This window comes from Monopterus albus, unplaced genomic scaffold, assembly GCF_001952655.1.
Source record: "Monopterus albus unplaced genomic scaffold, M_albus_1.0 scaffold393.1, whole genome shotgun sequence".
NCBI classification, from domain to species: domain Eukaryota; kingdom Metazoa; phylum Chordata; class Actinopteri; order Synbranchiformes; family Synbranchidae; genus Monopterus; species Monopterus albus.
In genome coordinates, this window is record NW_018128273.1 from 191,244 (window position 1) to 209,881 (window position 18,638).

At 41.4% G+C, this 18,638-nt stretch overlaps 3 protein-coding genes across 5 annotated transcripts in view; 2 read left to right on the forward strand and 1 right to left on the reverse strand.

The window, feature by feature from the left end:
• Positions 1–3,357: 3,357 nt before the first annotated feature.
• On the forward strand, positions 3,358–6,294 carry rps27.1 (ribosomal protein S27, isoform 1). 2 transcript variants are annotated; one of them, XM_020586022.1, is made up of 4 exons: positions 3,358–3,452; positions 4,047–4,155; positions 4,291–4,401; positions 6,078–6,294. In XM_020586022.1, the coding sequence occupies exons 1-4, from the start codon at positions 3,447–3,449 to the stop codon at positions 6,104–6,106; spliced, it is 255 nt and encodes an 84-aa protein (XP_020441678.1). In that variant the 5' UTR covers positions 3,358–3,446; the 3' UTR covers positions 6,107–6,294. The 2 variants fall into 2 exon arrangements, with proteins under 2 accessions (XP_020441678.1, XP_020441677.1); XM_020586021.1 differs by lacking the exon at positions 3,358–3,452 and having other exon boundaries at positions 4,006–4,155.
• Positions 6,295–6,367: 73 nt separating this feature from the next.
• LOC109951492 (small conductance calcium-activated potassium channel protein 1-like) lies at positions 6,368–13,270 on the reverse strand. Of its 2 annotated transcripts, XM_020586014.1 has the most exons (10): positions 12,928–13,270; positions 11,677–12,544; positions 11,085–11,180; positions 10,320–10,607; positions 9,570–9,691; positions 9,037–9,178; positions 8,812–8,922; positions 8,023–8,150; positions 7,219–7,288; positions 6,368–7,084 (listed from the first exon to the last, which is right to left on the reverse strand). In XM_020586014.1, the coding sequence occupies exons 2-10, from the start codon at positions 12,511–12,513 to the stop codon at positions 6,860–6,862; spliced, it is 2,019 nt and encodes a 672-aa protein (XP_020441670.1). In that variant the 5' UTR covers positions 12,514–12,544; positions 12,928–13,270; the 3' UTR covers positions 6,368–6,859. The 2 variants fall into 2 exon arrangements, with proteins under 2 accessions (XP_020441670.1, XP_020441671.1); XM_020586015.1 differs by lacking the exon at positions 12,928–13,270 and having other exon boundaries at positions 11,677–12,674.
• A 613-nt stretch (positions 13,271–13,883) lies between these two features.
• chrna11 (cholinergic receptor, nicotinic, alpha 11) overlaps positions 13,884–18,638 on the forward strand; it is an 18,547-nt gene continuing 13,792 nt past the window's right edge. The window contains exon 1 of the mRNA XM_020586016.1: positions 13,884–18,051. Within this exon, the coding sequence (XP_020441672.1) occupies positions 18,000–18,051 (52 nt within the window). The 5' untranslated portion in view covers positions 13,884–17,999. The remainder of the gene's footprint in view (positions 18,052–18,638) is intronic.

Consider the following 18,638-nt stretch of genomic DNA (forward strand, 5'->3'; position numbering starts at 1 on the left):
ATCTGGATTTAAAAGGACACACACCATCAACTGTATACTTTCTAAACAGGGAAATCAACTCACTCTGAAAACTGTTGTACAATATATTTTCATGTGCCTGTTTAAATATAAACATGCTCATTTTCATTAAGTTTAGCTTTTTCTGTTTTGTTTACTATGCCTTCCATATGTTTTGACTGACTTGAATTGTGCAGCTGCAAGTGATAGTTCAGTGAGCTATACATGAAATCTACAGCGCACAGAGAGAAAAGGAACGATGCCAAGATGGTTCCCTGTGGGGCCCCTGTGCTGCAGACTACCATGTCAGACTCAGTCTCGTGCCTACACATACTGTATCTTTACCGTAACATTACCTCTGTCTTTGTCGAGTTTTTCCTCCTCTTCTTTTCTTTTTTTCCTCCCCTGGGCACCAGACAGTTTGGGACGTTTTGACATGTTGAGCTTGTTGACCCATCAAAAAACGACCACCGTGTAGCAGCTAAAGTCGGATTATTTGGAAGAGAGGGGAGGCGTCTTAGGCAGGTAGGCTATAATATTATTATTATTATTATTATTATTACTACTACTACTACTACTACTTAGTAGGCTTTGCTGCTATGCAGTTAAAATAATGTGGTGGGCTTATTCTTTTCTGAAGTGTAGTTTTAAGAATAGTGGAAGTTACACTTTTTTTTCTTCCTCCATTTCTGGCGCCCTTAGCATTTGCCTATACTGCCTATGCCACGGGCCGGTCCTGCTAGTCGTCAAGTGATAAAAGCGTGGATGGCTTTTTCTAAGTTTGCACGCGATAAGAAAGGCTTCACCTTCGTTAAAAGTCTCAGCCACGGGCCTGATCTGCTTACCCTGGAAAGAACTGATGACGCCCTCACATACTGGGCCACCCATAAAACTGTTTACCCAAACCTCTATGAATTATCCAAGCATTTCCTGTGTACCCCAGCCGCACCTGTGCCTTGTGAACGGGTTTTTTCCAAGGCTGGGGAAATAGTCTGGAAAAGGAGAAACGCTTGTGTCTGAAAACTGTGGATATACTGTTATTTCTCAATAAACACTCATAAGCAGTTATACAAGCACACACACTGCCCTGTTCTTCAAGCACACCCTCTTTACCCACGAACCTCTTTACCAATGAACCCGAAAACAAACTTTGCCAAAGTCCAAAATATAATCTTTTTTTGCACCAGCCCCATGTGAAAATGACATCCTTCTGAATTTGTAGAGCACATCTCATGAATGTAGCAGCAGCATTCAAATGTTTTCATAACACAAAATATAAGTGAGGAGCATATAGGGTTACACTCAGACGTGCCACATAAGGAACATGGTCTTCAACATGTGTCCATGTTTATTTTATATTTTATTGTGTCAGCTTGAAACCATACAACCATGTAGTGTAGTCGAACAGGAATGTGCATGGTGAATCAAATCCCAAACAATCCATGAACCAATAAGCGACACGTCTCGACTGCACTTCATTTTCTTGACCACTAGATGTCCTACTCGAGCACTGTGTCATTGAGTAATGAGTAATAAACCGTTTTTGTGAATACTGTGTCGAAGCTCCAACAAAGCCTCGTTTACCCATCACTACTTGCAGTCAGTGGAGAGCTATTGCACCGCCTGTCTCCAAAAGCTGCAGCCGCCTCGATCCTGTGAGAATATCGTTGACCACGTGAGGGTTACGTCAGAGCAAGTCGGGATCAAGTCGACAGAAAACTAACCGGCATGCATTGTGCGCCGATTGCCGGTGATCGAATCTACTTAGATCTGGTAATTTGAACGTGTTAGGTTAACGTGCAGTTTTTTTAAGTCAGTCCCCTCATTAAAATGCATATTTATGCAAATTCCTATCAGACCATCTGCCCTATAAGTAGAGAGTTTCTGAAAATAAAATTTGGGAGTGCTGGCGTGGTACAATCCAGAAGTCATTTGGGCTTTTGGGATTGTATGCTATCTAAAGGTTATTATATTTCTAATGTGCATTTTATGTGCAATTTCCATAGGAAATACACTATTTTATATCTTTGTCAAAACAGTAACTGTCATTCATATTAGGACATTTAGCTTAGCCATCGACTATAAGCAGTTGAATAAAAATGCAACTTGGGGTAACTTCGGTGGAGTTCCCGTAAAATTGTCTAAATTCCATCAACATATCCTGCTTTATTGGAAATTAATTTTCAAGCACAATTTCTCCCCACATAATACGCCAATCTGGAACAATCAATACATATTGATAAAGAGAAAGTCCTTTTACTGGAAGGAGTGGGCGGACCAAGGAATTTGGTCAATTCGACATCTAATAGACGACAGAGGCAATATTCTGGACCTAATAGCATTCAACAACAAGTATAATTTAAACTGTACTCAGGATAAATATAATAAGGTGATAAAAGCCATACCACGAGCTATTCTCATAAATATTAAAGGTTCACTATATTATCAAAGGATGATACCTCGCTTACACCCTTTATTAGTACAAGACTGTACTTTTCTATCTGACAAATGCAGTAAAAAATAATTTTTAAGATCCACACTTACTAAAGCATGTTTTCCTTCATCTCTGAAAAGAAGGTATTTGCTAGAAAAATATCTGAATGCTTCCTCTGATGCAAAGAAAATAAGATGTAATTTCTTGAAGTTCCCAATTTCACCTAAAGCTAAAGAGGTGCATTTTAAAACAATGAATGAAATCTATCCATGTAAAGAATTGTTGTACCTTAAATTTGGGCTTGACACAAATGTATGTACATTTTGTGAAAATGACATGGAATCACAGGAACATCTTTTCTTCAGCTGTAGTGTGTCTTCTTCATTTTGGAAAGCATTTTGTCAGTGGTGTTTAAAGGATAATCCGTCTCTATCTCAATTAAACTATGAAAATATTCAATTTGGTATACTTTTAAAGGACTCAAGAATGGATTTTATGTTAAACAATTTGATAATTATGGCAAAATATTATATACATAAATGCAAATTTAGGAATCTGACCCCACATCTCTCAGTTTTTATGAAAGAGCTTTCTATTTTGTGTGAGTCATTGAAGTATATAAACACTAAACTGTCACAGGAATTATATCAAATGTTAATTAATCTAATTAATGTAAATGAATGTGTTGAATAGTTTTTTTGTGTGTGTGTGTCATTTGGCTTCCCTGTTTGTTTGGCTTTCCTGTTCTATTGGGATAATGTTAGTTTTGATTAATTTTGAACTTGCTCAGTCTTTGTACTGTTCAAAATCTGTATTAGACTTTGTAATTGCTTGTCTGTTTGGTTTGACTTAATAAAAGAAAAAAAAAAACTTCGATCGAGTTGTGACCTCAGTAATATGGCGACCATGTCCTGAGAAATGTGTCACGTCCGTCTCGTGCGCAAAGGAAGCAGCGATTTGAGCTCCTCGCTTCCGGTGATGCCTCCTTTTCGGCAGCGGCTATTTCTTCGCCAACATGCCAGTGAGTATTCGCAAGCCGTTGTGAACGGATATTTTACCGTTTATTCGCGTGTTACAGAGCCACCGGACAACTCGACGTTGACGTTAGAATGTAGCGATTCCACTGGTGTCGGCTTTAGAGGCTTTTGTTGAGTTTTGGTCCTAGTTTAACACAAATAATTGTGCACATTTGAGCGCATTGTGACACAAGATGGCTGCGCGCACATCGCAAACATGGAGCCAGTTAAACGGCTCATAACCTAGAAAACTTTACATCATCAGCCATTTCTTTTTAACTTTGCGCTCTTGGTTGCCGAGCAGGTTATCACTGATAATCGTATTTGAGATATCACTCGCGACTGGTGATAATCCTTAAAATAATGTTACAATACTTAATCTAATAGTAGGCCAAGCCCAGGAGCCTGAACATAGCACGTTTACAAGAACAAAACAGTGCTAACACAATAGTATGTGCGCTTTTAAGTCAAGTTATGGAGCTAACGTTAAACGAATCGTTATTTTAGTCTTTTATTCTGGATAATCAGTTTGTAATTCCTCATCTAAATGTTATCTGGAGAGAGCTTCACCGTTTCCTGCTGTTCTTCTCCCAATGCAGCTCGCGAAAGACTTATTGCACCCATCCCCTGAGGAGGAGAAGAGGAGGCACAAGAAGAAGCGGCTAGTTCAGAGTCCCAACTCTTACTTTATGGATGTGAAATGTCCAGGTACCGTTTTTCTACATGCAAATACATCCGAGCAGTACTGTTAACTTGAACTGACTTGGATGCCATTTAATCACGTCAGCTTGTGAGTGGTGGGTTTTGAAGTCAAGAGTTGTAACTGCTGTCTGTCTTTTCTAGGATGCTACAAGATCACAACTGTGTTCAGCCATGCTCAGACAGTCGTGCTGTGTGTGGGCTGTTCAACAGTCCTGTGTCAGCCCACCGGAGGCAAAGCACGCCTTACAGAGGGTGAGTTTTACCCTGCAGCATACACAACACCAGTATAACTCAGGGTTGGCTCCACAGTAGGGCTCTGTAGTTTATTTGTGCAGCCCATTGACTGTATATATGATGGACATGGCGTCACCCCCCCACCCCACGCAAAAATGAAGTTAAAATATTGTGTAAACGGCAGTGAGGAGAAGTGGAGTGACAGCATTGGGCTGCCAATCAAAGCTCATACAAACCAAAATGGGCTCCTTTTTATATAATCTCATAACTTGTTAAAAACAAACTTACTAGAACATGCACGTCCCAGACTCTGTCTTCTCACTGTCTGACTGAAATGCCCCATAAAGGATTCAGGAGCCTCCTGCAGCACAGTCTGTTGTCACAGCTGCTATTGTTTTAGCTTGTACATGTGTAATGTGGCCCTGCAGTCTGATACAAAAACATTTTGACTAACACTGCCAGAGGCAGAGAAATCCCTTGACTTTAGTATCTTCTAAGGCCTTTTATTTGACAAAGCTGAATTTAATACATTAAGATTGAGAACTGCAAATTCAGTGTTGTAGAAACCCCAAATTTATGTTCAGTCTTTACCGATTCAAGCTTGGGATATGAGGCCTTTTGTCATCAGGAACCAAAAAGTCAGAGCTCTCCAGAAGTGCATGGTGTCATTTTGACATCTTTTAATTGGCTTTTCCAAAAAAAAGCACAGGCAGATTGTTTTTCAATACCATCTTTAATTCTCTACACCAGACAAGGAAATAACCTTTTGGGAACCATTTTTGCATTGGACCAAGTAATCTTCACTGAGAGCTTTCGGTTTATAACTGAATGCTGTTGGTAGCACATAGGACTGAGAATACCATCTGATTTTACATGCTGAACTGTTTGTATGGAAAACCTCTAAGTAACCCCACACATTACATATCAACCAATATTTGATCAGTATGTTATTTCAGCAGTGGGAGGAAACAAAAGAACAGTATGGAAGAGGATTAGGGCCACACAAAAACACAGAATTCTGACTAATCTCAGAATTCTCTCTTTTTTTCTAAGAATTCTGAGATTAAAGGCAGAATTTTGAGGGGAAAAAAGTCAGGTACAAGTTTTTGTTTTACAGTGGCTCTAATTCTCTCCTGTAGAACAGGATGAACATGCAACACATTAAAATCCAGGTGCTACAACTTCATGCATGACTAATCAGGACCCAGTTTAGAACCGGTTACTATCTTGTGGGACAAAGAACAGAATAGTGTGCTAGGAAACACTAAGATTTATTTAACATAGCTTAAGCTTTGGCCATTTGGTTGCTGCCCCAGTTGTGTGTGTAGTGTAAAATGGCTTGTTGTTAGCCGCACTGCTAAGTGACTGGACCTCCTCTATTGTGGTCTTCCAGTCTCATTCCAGTGCCAGAGTGACCTCAGTTTGCAGAAGGGTTGAGCTAGACGACTGGCTCCCCCCTTTCGAAGGCTGAGAACAAACATTTACTGTGGCCGTTGTGCAGCGCAGGTCTGATACTGCTGGTGTTGCATCCAGTGCCGCTGTCCTTACACGTTAAATGTAAAGTCAGTTGGTCATGAGAAAAGAAGCTGCAAATGACTCTTGTATCAGCAGTGCACAGCGCCTGCACTCTTTCTGTACTGTAAGCCTTGTCTTTTGTCAGCAGCACTCTGACCGTCTTTGTGTCCTCTTGGCAGGGTGTTCATTCAGGAGGAAGCAGCACTAGCTGTTTCCCTGGAGCTGAAGGGGAGAGGAGGGGATGGACCGGTTGATATCAGCGCCTTTACCCGGCGGTCTGGTCTGAGACTGAGGACCGACTGAGCAGCAGTTGGAGTTCACGTTGACAGATCTGTTGTTGCTGTAACTCCACCCTCCAACCCTGTCTCTCTGAATAAAATGTTTTGGCTAAAGGAACGGTTTGGGGTGTTACTTCACTACATGTATTGTTCCACTACTACAGGTTAACCTCATAATTCTGTATGAGTGCATCAGTATATTACAAACCTGCATTTAAATTTATCCTTTTTACTACATAAGAACAAAGTGCCGTGTTTATAGATAAAGCTACTCCCTGATAGAAGTGGTAAAAGCTCTCTCTCTGTTAATGATTATTTCCCTTAATTTCTTAAAGCACAGTGTCAGACCAACTGTCCAAACACCCAAATATTCAATTTAATATAATATAAAAACAAAGCTGGAATAAAATTACATTTTTGGAAAATTACTTTTGGTGCCAGGAAGGACAGGGAAAATGCAAAAAGCCTTGATAAATGAATTTTACTGTCCACATTTTGGCTTTATAGTATTCCTGCTACTACTTAAATACAATTTTATACACTTCAGTACAGCCTTCACTTTGTTATTAACACCAGTGTGTCCACCTCTAAGAAAAATGTCCCACCTGGCTGCATTATAAGCAGATGGTCCTCCAGAAGCCCCCTGAGAAGCCTTCATTTCTCCATCACCTTCCTCATTCACTCTACCTGTCGCTCACACTAGCAGTCTCCATCTTCACCTCCCTTTCCCTGAGCAGGTGGCGGATGGAGGAGTTCTGTGTGGACAAGGTACTGGACAGGAGCGGCATCAGGCTCCTGAAGCCCTCCCTCAGCTCTTCCACATGCTTCTCCAGGCTGTGGATGTGTGTGTCGAGCTCCCCCCTGCAGCCCTGCACCTCTGCCAGCATGTCATACATCAGGTTTTGCATCTGCATCGAGGTTGTCCGTGTTCAGGGTGGTGCATGGAGGTCCATGTAAAGAGGAAGAAAAGGAATTTTGGAACATTAAACTCTGCTTTTCTGAGGTTTCCCGTCATAAAATGATGCACTCATTTGCCTCTCACCTTGTTGAGATCCACTAAGGAGTTACTCTGATCTGCAAGTATCCTCTTCTCCATCTTTACACGACGAAGCCTGAAGGCAAAATCATTTATTTCTAGGTGCTACGGGAAGTTAGTGATGACAAGAGAAATGTAAAGAATCAGCTCACCCATATGGCCTTAAAACTACGGAAAGCCACTGGGCTCAGCGAGCGCATCCACATGTAAAATAATGGCGTTCAATCAGTTATCAATAACATCTCAACACATTTACAGCTGGAAGCAGCCAATTCAGCTGTGATTTAGGGGGAGACACTATTACTTGTTCAGTTCACGCCTCTTATAAATATGTGTGGCATTCTCCAATCTCTGGGCTATGGATGTAAAGTGATCTACACTTTCTCTTGCAGTAATCTTCATAATCTTTAATTAATGCCACAACGGCAAGACAGTACCAAACTTTACACTCACAGGAATTTACGCCCTTAATTTTGTCATTTGCTTCAGATTACTGCCCAGCTATGACAAAATGTTATTTTAAAATACATTCAAAGAGGCAGAAGAATTTCCTTTTATAACTGGGATGAGTAATGATGTTTAGACAGATGGTTCAAAAATCATAAATCAGTGGAATATCATTGAGAGAAAATAAAAATGGAGGAAAGCAAGGTGTGCTTAAAATATGTGAATATATAAAACCAAATGCCATTTGATATAAAAAGGTAAGAATTAATATATAAATGTAAGTAGTGTTATTTTAGCATGAACTTATAGTAAGTAAAGTGACGCAGTTGTTCTTCCTTGTAGCTTTATATGAAGGTGTCTTACTGGTGGATGGCCAGAAGCAGCTTCCTCTGGTGCATGCGGACTCTGGTGTGGTCTCTTTCTCTCGACAGCTTAGTGTGTTTGTAGATGAGCCAAGTCTCTCTCAGAACATTTGCAGCAGCAATTTTTATCTATAAAAAAATTAAAATGAGCCTATGCACATAACTCAATGGGCTATTATTTACTCCCCATATTGAATAACAACAACAAAATGCAAATAAGCCAAGTAAAAAAAACAACAAACAAAAACAAACTAGAATTACAGCTTTGTGTTTGTTTGCCTCCGCCAACCAGTCAAACTCACGGGTATGTGACAGAAGTAAGGTCACTGACCTTGAACAAAATCTAATCAGTTCATCACTGAGTCCAGGTGGACACTTAAGCCAAATTTGAAGAAGTTCCCTCAAAGTGTTCCTGACAAGAATGGGACATACAGGCGTACAGGAGGACAACACGAGAACAAATGCCTCCTGTTGCAGCTGTCACAAGTACAGAGGCATAAAAACCAAGACAACTTGCTGGAAAACTATTTGAAGAAGTTGGTTTATCTTGAATCAAGGTAAACTTATTTCATTCCATTTGCAGGTTTTTACTCAATAAAGACAAATAGAAACAAATTACTGTTGAGTAAAATCAGTTGATGTGTGTTCTTTAAATTGTGCCAATTAAGGGTGAAACTACACACTGCAAGTGATTATGTTGTACAATACAACATATACCTGTTGATAAGAGTCCCTTACTTGTGGCTCTATGTAAAATCCAGCCACACTAAGGAGAAATGTTGGCAGTTACCCTCTTGGAGATGTGGGAGTCCATCATAAAGTTGTGAACATGTTTCTCAGCTCTGGTCAGTTCCAGCTTCCTGGCGACTACGGCCACCACCAGGACTGTACAGCCTGCTCCCTGTCAGAGTCACAGTTAGACATTTATATTTGCATTCATCATCTGAAATAGTGTGTTGGTAGTTTTGTTACAGAGGAAACTATCAGGCCTCTGCTCAGTACACCATGTGCTTACCATTATCCCAGTGAGGAGGCAGATGCTGCGTCCACAGTAAGTGTGAGGCACCACATCTCCATAACCAATGGACAGGAAAGTGACAGAGACCATCCACAGGGCTTCCATGTAGTTGCTACTAAGGTCTCTGTAGTTGTGGTGTCTGAGGGAACAGAGAGGACTGGTTATTTTCTCCCTCTGATGTTGTGTTATAATGTAGAGCAGGTTAATAAATAGATGTAGTATTGACATCTTGACATGAGGGTCATTTTGATTCATCTTAAATGCTGCTTTACTCAATGAGTCGGACTGTTGTAGATGTATAAGAATTGTATATTTTCACATTACTGATTCTTTTCTTACACAAGCCTAGTTTGCATTTTATAATAAAAAAGTTAATATCCAAAAAACCTATGACATTATCACCATCAGGTCAGGATTAGGTGATATTTGAATCTGTCAGTATCATCGAGCTAGTACAGATATAGTACAGCATGCTGCTGACAGCACTGTAGACATCACTGTGTACTCTGTAGTAGACCATCATCACATACCTCTCACAAACATGTAACCCCCACGCTGCCACAATCCACAGAGAAACACTGAAAATCATCAGCACAGTGCCGGGGTAGGTGGTCATTAGTGTTTTTCCCACAAAGCGGGTGTTGAAGTGTATCTAAAGATCACAAAGAGGATGAATTACATCATAATTTTGACAGTAGCTATTTAGCTAGACTATTTAGAATAGCACCTGTCAGATTATGATTCCGTAATACAGAGGAGATGAGGGATAAGAAAGCTTGTTCTCAGTCTGGCTTGATACATGGATAGTAGGTTTGGCATTGCAGAGGGGAGACAAAGGTCATTTTTGTCACTCTTAAATAGCATTCATAAGGGAAGGGATTAGCCAGGTGGATATTATCCACTGTGGAAAAGAAAGCAGACAAGCAAAGGAGAGCTAGCGAGGACATAATCAGCATGTGAAGCCACTGGGATTCATGAGAGCGAAACTATGATAATCACACCTCAAGTGTCACACGTCTAGTGACCTCTCGACCCACCTAGACATAAGACATAAACAGATGTACATGAAATGTTCATAGAGGAAGCCCAGCCCAAATCATTATCCAAAATATAGACTAATATCCCATGAATCATGTCCCATAGCAGACTGTTGCCCACTGCCTCAGTGTTTAAATTCAAAGTAACTCAAACTTCACTCTTCTCTTTAATTTAAATGTGTTACGATCTCAATATCTAAGCCAAAGTCTGACTCTGAAGGGAGCTGACAGGTGACCTCCCACCTTGTTAAGTGCTCCGATGCTGCGGGATGCAGTATCGGTGAAGAGGCGGCTGTGCAGCATCATGGCCCGACCCAGCAAGTAGAGCCTCAGGAACATGGGCAAAGCCAAGACGATCTCCAGCTCTGTCTCTGACAGTGTCAGGCGAGCCGTGGTCTGCTGGAAGTACGAAAGCAGACCCACCGGATAGGGGTGAATGGCCACCGCTGCCAGCTCCAGAGCTATCAGAGCTAAACGGTCCGTTGTCATGGCAATCCGCCAGTCTTCAGCACCAATGTCATGAACATAGAGCTACCACAGAGAAGTGAAGAGGGCATTATAGTGAAGCTGAGCACTGAAAAGAGCTGGTATAGATACAACAGGAAAATACATCAAATAATGTTTGTTTCCTGACTTTTCTCAAGCTTTAACTTTTTATAAAATACTGCACGCTTTCACCTCTTCAGACCTCAAAAATCTCTCAAATGGAATGAGAGAAAACTCACTCTTTGGTTTAACAGTTCTCTACACCCTAAGGCCATAACCTGTGATGCAGGAGTTAGAAGTAGACTGTGCTTCATTTTAAGCCACAGAACAAAAAGACTGGAAACTACTGGTGCAAAAACCTTTCTTTAAAAAGAGAACTTATAGAAATTACTCATGTAGTGACAATCCCAGCAGCAAAAAAGAACTAAAAGTGGTTTTTTTTTCACTGCAAATGGGACTCTAATGGAGGAGGACTTGGATTAAAAAGGAAAAAACACTGATGACGCAATAATGACGAGTTACCTGCACCTCACAGCAGTGGTACGCTACAATGAGGCAGAGCAGGACGACTGTAGAGAAACTGATGACGGACTTGAACACGAGAGAGTAGATAGAGCTCTGCAGGACACACACACACACACACACACACACACACACACAGACACGTAGACAAACACGTCATTGTCAGCTGATGATTGTTCGTCATTACAAAGCTCATTCTATGAAATTGCATTAGTGATCCCATGTAATATTACCTACATTTGAATAATTTACTTGCAAGATTATGACAAACATATTATGGGTGTACAATGCATTTTCTTGCAGTTGCTGGTTGAGCCACTCTGATTTTCCAGTACAGCCCAGTTTTTGTTTTCACTGGATACAAATGAGGTTGAAGTAGTGCTGTGTTATTACTCAGAATGTGATTTCTCAGGTTGTAAAACTTTGAAGTATAACTGCTGATGGGCCCTTTTAATAGAAGTTAACTTCAGTTAAAACACTGATTTCTTTCCTTTACCAATTATTATTATTTTTCACTCTTGAAAAACATCTACAGATGAGAATTGCATTCACATCTCTCAGGTTTTATTCTGGTTTTCTTTTTCTCCCTAACCTTGCTGTAGACGCTCCAGGACAGCTCTGTCTCCATCACCATCATCACCACCCCGAATATCCCCACCACCAGGGCGCAGTCATTCAGCCGCTGCCTCCTCAGAAAGAGAGCCCTCCTGCGGACCAGCCGCCAACCAATGCTGTGAGTCTTCCAGTAGCGGTCGTCCTTGTCTTTTGGACTGCATTTAGGATTGAGAATGGGACACTCGACTCCTGGCAGCAGGCCTTTTTCACCACACAGCTCCTGATAGTACTTTGGCGTCTCATTGCGTGGCTGGATGTCATCATCTTTGCTGGTGATGATGATCTCTGGGAGACTCTGGCGGTTGTGCATCTCCAAAGAAACAGTACCTGACTTGTGGCGACCTCTGCTCTCAACATCCTTGACATCTAAATGTGACCTGCAGGGGCCCTTGAAGGGTGACCCACAGGGAGCAATGGGGATGTCAATGAAAGAGGTGACTTTCTCCTGGAGTCTGAGAGATCCTGGGTTTTTGGTTTTGTGCTGGTGATTTCGCTCCTTGTGTCCTGGGTTTTGTCTACTCCCCCCTGAGCCTTTCACACATTTTTCCTCTTTGCCTTTGGGTTTGTCTCCCCTGCTGCAGCGAGGCGATGGTGTAACATAAAGAAGGCCATTATATAAAGGTGTGGTGGCCATGGCCTGGGTCCTGTGCAGCCACATGGTGTGATCAATTGATGTTTGGACTGTGTGGTGTATCCCACACTGTGGAGAGCAGGCCTGAGGTGCTGGAACCATCCTCGGTGGGAGGAGGGGCCGCTGCTCTTCCACTTCGTCTCCATCCACCACTGACAAGTTCATAGAGGGAGACTGCGCCATGGTGGATTTAAAGGTGATGATTTACCAAATCCTTTTAAAATGGTTTGTGCAAAGAGGGCAGAGAGAGACAGATGTTAGTCCACTGAGACAGTGAATGCAGTTTAAACTGATGAAAACAGCACTGTGATTGTAGCTTAATCACCAGAGAAGATTTCTCATACCTTAGCTTTGTTCATGCTCATTTTTCTAAATTCTTGACCATATTTGTTTTGTTAATATGATTTGAAAAAGGTGATTTTTTTTTAAGATTCTGAATATCGGAGAAGCAACAAACTAATATTTTGGCAGAAGGTCCAGTCAAAAATGTTTAATAGTCAGCAATCAAATTTAGTCACATAACTGTTAGTAGGCTCCTAATGTGAAATCATTATTTCTGTAGGCTGGTTTAAAAACAGCTCTTATTGTTATTCTTACCTTTTTAGCAATGTTTTCCAGTCTGCAAAGAACCCGATATGATGAATAAAGGCCTTAACTTGTCTTTATGGTAATTTCCAAGTAATTTAGTATTTAATCTTCCTAAAGTCCCAAAGGTCACAAGGAAATCTTCCAAGTACTATCCTGTTGCAACTTACAACTCTAATACATCACTCTCATTAAGGACACATTCAAAATTTTAAGTTAAACACTGAAAAAGAATCAAGCTGCAACACCAGTGAGCTCCAGTGTGATTAGATCACAATATTCCAAATGTCTCCTTGAACTTTGCAGTAGTCCATTAGCAGCCTCAGCATCACAGAGCTCCTCCCACAGAATCAAGAAGTGGTTATAAACTTTCCTGCATATAACAATACATGAGGAAAATACCCATATCATAGATATCCATTACATTTTCAGGCATTTGTTCCCTTATTTGGCCATCCTTCCTCCATCAGGGCATCTTCCTTAAAGCTGGCAGGGCTTAACAACCGCAAAGACTCTAGGTTGCAGATGTTACATAGAGCAAAGGCAAACAACAACTCATCTGTCAGGGTTGTTTTAGCTGGGATTGGCAGAGTTCCTCTCCTGTGTGTGTGTGTGTTAATGTGTGTGCTGGGACCTCTGCTTATACATGCGTGCCCTAGTGTGATATATCATCACCCCCCCACCCCGCAAATTTTCACAGTCTGATAAGGAATGCTATTAAATCACTTTGCATATGAAATTTCATCAGTTGTTATGATTACTGTCCTGAGAGAATTCCAAGTGGGTTATACAAACCTTTTTTTTTTAAATAAATCTAATCTTCAAAAGAGAATAACAGTTCTCAGTATCAATTCAGCAGATTTGTATTGCAGATTAATCAAAACAGCCAGAGATCTGATACTTATGAGCTTATGAAATATCAAAGATGCCACCCCTTCACTGAACACTATGTACAGAGCAGGGTGGAATATTAAGCATTAAAGTCATAACAATGACATTCAGCATCATTTATCTAAATCCTTGTGACAGATGGGTCTACAGATAATGGAGCATGTTCCAAAGGGAAAAACCCAAGGAGCAAAGGGTGGGCGGAGCATATCCGGATGAAGAACAGTATTAACTAATCTGAAGACAACATGTATTTAAAGATAGATAGAGGGAGCAGGAGGGTGATGGGGGTGAGATGGGAGAGCAAAAACATTCTGGTAGTGTGATCAGCAAGTTTCACCTCAGCAGACCTCCCTCCAGAAGAATGATGCATTACGCTACAGTAAAAATAGTCAGTTCTACTCTGAGACTTAGCCAGATGCTGCTGTCCGGATGTTTTGTTGTGATATTCTGCAGTCAGGGAGCTCTCAACTGTCTCTGCCTCAGCACAGGACTGTCAACACCAAACCCTTGCGGATGGTATCTGACAAATACAGATGGCATCTCACTAGATTCAGAAATACGACTATGTGACTGAAATACAGACCAAAACCCTGCAGGAATGACTCTACTCTGGTGATAGAGACCACAAATTATATGACCCTTATAATAACAAGATGCTGAAAGGATATATGTACATCTGCAAGGCTTCAAATTAATTCAAGTATCCAGCCAAGTGCCTGTAAATCCTGGCTGCTGTAGCTGGTATGTCAATTCTTCTTGCCTCTGTGGCCAGTAGCCAGCATGTCCTCAATTAGTATCTTCTACTGCAAATCATCCATTGGCTGCTAAGAAAGGGAAATTAAGCTGGGATATTTTGAATGCACTAATTGCTGTGGCTGGTAAATGGTAAATCTGCTCCATGCCAGTTCATCTTCTCATCAAGGTATTAACTGCTTCTGTCTGAGCTGCAGGGAAGCTTTGTTTAACAGATAAACAAGTCCCATTAGCATGCAAACAGCAGTATCTCAGTTCTGTGTTTTAAAGGTCACAATTAGGGTTAAAGGAATGTTTGACATTTTTGGGAAATATGATTACTTGCTTTCTTGCCAACAGTTAGAGGAGAAAATTGGCACCACTCTGTCTGCATCCACAGTTTGTGCCCATCATATAATAATAACAGGACATAGCATATTTGAGTGAAAACAAAAACAAAACAACAAAATAATCAAGTAAAATCAATATAGAATTCATATACACATCTACTGAATAAATCTGTTAAATTTTGGTTCACGCTTTCCAATTTACATGCATGTCCTTTCTAGCTGCCATCTTTGTTTGGATTATCAGTAAGAGTCAGAAAAACGAATGCCAAGCTTTGTCACACATCCAGTAACAATACATGAGTTACATGTGTCAGATATTACACTACAGCCACCTGTTTCCTGGCTGTAGGTTCAAAATTAGGGTTCAGACATACGTAAGTTAGTGTTACAAGGCTCCATCACTACTAGAATAACAACCAAATATCTGACTAAACTGCCAGAGGCCGAGTTGTGTTGTGGATAACGTGCCAGGTTTTGGAAGAATGCATTTTTTTTACACTGTCATGAGTCAGACAATGTAATAGTGCAACACTAAGTCATCATATCTTTCAACATTTCACACCATACAATTTTAGTGGATAACTATGGAAGTAAATCCTTGATAAAACGCTTGAGGGTCCAAGAACCACATTTCAAGTGCTTCCTTGCAACTCAGCATTTAAGAGCACACAGACACCGATTTGTAAGAACAGAAACAAAGTGAATAGCACTTCAAACTAGGCTTTTTTTTTTTTTTTACACTTTCATAACTGACTTTCACACAAACTCCACTGGAGAAATCTGCAAGCGCAAACTCAAATGAGTGCGTGCATTGCCAGGATCATGCTCTCAAATCTGATTCTTCGCCTTGGAGCTCTCACATGCTGAGCTGCAAACTGAAGAGCTCAAAATGTGGTTCGTGCACCCTCAACCGTTTTGGAAGGGATTTACTTAGTTAACAGTCTACTTTTGTCCAGCTGCTCCAAGGGTCACTGTGTCAGACCTTAATAGTCTATTAGAAGGGAACTTCATTCCTCACTCAACTTCATTCGAAACAAAAAAGGCCACTGACGAATCAGATGTCACACACAAGTGGATGTATGTGCTTGTTTGTCGATAACACACTATTAGTTGGAGAGGACATGTCAGCATCTGAGAGGCCTGAATCCAATCTGGAAACTAATTAAAAACTCACAGCCCAGCAGCCCTGATGGCTGCATTGTCAGGGATGACATTCATCATTTAGCACAGCCTTGGATGTGCTGTAGTCATGCCAGGTCAGCGTGATGGCAACCACTGCTGCTGTGAGTGCGCCCTGTGCACATTACTGTCCACATGATGCTCATTCTCCTCATTCTCCTCCAACTAGACTCATCAGTTGTATGGCTTTAATCTGCAGCCTGTGCATTGTTTTTTTCCCACCGATTTTCTGATTAGCCTTCTCTTTACAGCCTACTCTTCTTGTTTTAATGTACGCCAGTTTCTTCCTCATTAATTAACACCATCACATCACTGGTTCCCCCAACAAAGTGCCAGTGTTGCTGAGCTCCAGCCAACATGCAGTTGGAAAGCAACCACCAGATGTCACCCATGCCTCAGTGCTTCCAATCTGTATTTTTATGAGGCATAATGAATTTTGTGTTTGGCACTGTGTCACGCTGATGCCTGGTGCATAATGGCACAAAAGGCTTTTTTTTTTTTTTGCACACATTTAAATAGCGATGTTTCCGGAATGCAGCACAGGCAGCAACAAGAGGCTTCTCTTCTGACGATGCAGTGCTGAGGCACATTATGTCCATGTTCCACGCTTGGTGCAGATCTCTCTGCTTTAATCGGTGACTTAGCCATCGTTTCTTTTCACCTCCGGGGGCCACTCTCCATACTTTGCGGGTAGCCAAGCATAAATGTAGCTCAGGAACGCTCTGGATGTGTGACAGGCTGCCTAGGAAAGGGGTAATTCCAAAGGGCATTGGAAGTAATAGGGTAATCCATTATACAGTCCAGGCCTTTCTTCCTCCTCTCTTGCTCCCACCACTTCTCCTCCTCTTCTTCTCTTTCAGTTCCTTGCTGCCTTTGCTGTTGCATCAGCATTTTGTGAGGACAAATGGGAAGAAGAGTTTAACTATGCACATTCTCTCACATCCCTCTTGCAGAGTCCAACACTTCCTCAATTAAACTGGAGCTCATCTGCCCCGGATGATTCAAAGCTCACCACCCGTAGTGTGGGAGAAGCGCACACACACTAGCAGAAACACACAGTCTCCTGTCCAGCAGTGCTCGACCATAGTCACTGTCATGCATTATCATATCATATATGTGACCAGCTGCCATATATTTATTACATATGTTGTGCTACAGATTACCCAGCTGTAACACACAGTGAGAATATGTAGCCTAGGTCTTAAACAGAAAATCAGCTTCAGTTTTTCCCTTTTTAAACAAAAAAGCAGGGGAGACTTTTCAATGGAAATATAATTTTTTTTTTAACAATATTTGTTCAGTTACTATATGCCTGATTTTTGAAAATAGACACAAAGAGACACAAAAGGCTTTAACTTGCAGACAGTCAGGTTAAGTCAGCATAGTCCCAGAATGTTTAGAATTTAAAACTGTTTTCAGTTTTCTGCATTAAACATATCCCCTCCTTTTCTGTGTGATGCTGGCCTCTTTGGGAAGGCTACACTCCCAATATTTCTTTATTCAAATTTCCATTAACATTATGTAAAATTGTGTGCATCATCTTGTTCTGTTGTGTTTTATAAGGTTAACTCGTGGCAGTGGACCAATTAAAATCTCTTCCTTCCTCAATCTTGAGTCTTTTTGCTCCCATCACTGACATTTTTCTCTCTCGTGCTCTCATTGTAGTCCCACCTCTCAGAGAGACAGAGGGGGAGAGAGAGAGAGAGAGCACTCACAGCCACCATCTCCTCCTCCTCTTCCTCTTGCACTCCCTCTCTCAGCTCCCTTCTCTTCCAGCACATGCTCACACTTCTCTGATGCCGACTGGAGTCAGACTGGGGGATTTCCAGCAGTTTCCTGAGTCTGTCCTTCCTCCCCTCACTTCCCTCCTCCTCCAACATCCGGAGCTTCTCCACCTCTGCATCCTCTTTTCTCTTGCTCCTCAACACCAGGATGTGGAACTCGGTGGCTCTGCTCCTCTCTGGATTCTCTGCTTTGATCCACGGTGAGTCCACATGCCTCTGTCTTTCATTCTGTTTTCAGGAATCAGATTGCAGCAGTGGCACTTTTATCTCAAGGTATGATTTTACAGGAACTGGAGTCGGTGGCATTGACGCTTAGTCTGTACACTGGAATGAGAATTTAACGTAGAAAATACAGACTGTGGTAAAAGAAAAGTGAGAATCTACCTCAAATGTTTGCTTGCTTGTTTACATCTCTGTTTTTTTCTTTTTTTATAGCCGTGTTCTTATTTTTCTGGATACACATGCCGAGTTGACCTAGAGGTTGGATGCCTCTGCATAAGATGTTTTAACTGGCAGATTGACATGTAGCCGGTGAAGTGAGGGAGATGACAGAAACAGTGTGTAAAAGAATTTGAAGCAGCAGTCACAACATTTCATCGCTTCTCTGTCCAAATCTGTGTGCATGTCAGGAGATAATTCCCTACAGAAAACAGTTCGCAGATCAATTGAACTGCATATACAGATCGGCTCTTCTGTCTTCACTGTGTTGTGGATGTGCTGCTACAGCTGAGATGACAGGGGTCTGGGCAGCAGGAGTCGAGGCTGAATGCAAAGGCTGACAGACCAG

What these genes read in the sequence shown, in the direction of transcription:
- rps27.1 (XM_020586022.1), top strand. An exon ending in TATGGATGTGAAATGTCCAG is followed by an intron (nt 4,156 to 4,290) that starts GTACCGTTTTTC and finishes TGTCTTTTCTAG; the next exon opens with GATGCTACAAGATCACAACT. An exon ending in CAAAGCACGCCTTACAGAGG is followed by an intron (nt 4,402 to 6,077) that starts GTGAGTTTTACC and finishes TCCTCTTGGCAG; the next exon opens with GGTGTTCATTCAGGAGGAAG.
- LOC109951492 (XM_020586014.1), bottom strand. Translation starts at nt 12,513, where the DNA reads ATGGCGCAGTCTCCCTCTATGAACTTGTCAGTGGTGGATGGAGACGAA. An exon ending in ACCACTGCTGTGAGGTGCAG is followed by an intron (nt 10,608 to 11,084) that starts GTAACTCGTCAT and finishes TCTCTGTGGTAG; the next exon opens with CTCTATGTTCATGACATTGG. An exon ending in CCTTAGTGGATCTCAACAAG is followed by an intron (nt 7,085 to 7,218) that starts GTGAGAGGCAAA and finishes ACCTCGATGCAG; the next exon opens with ATGCAAAACCTGATGTATGA.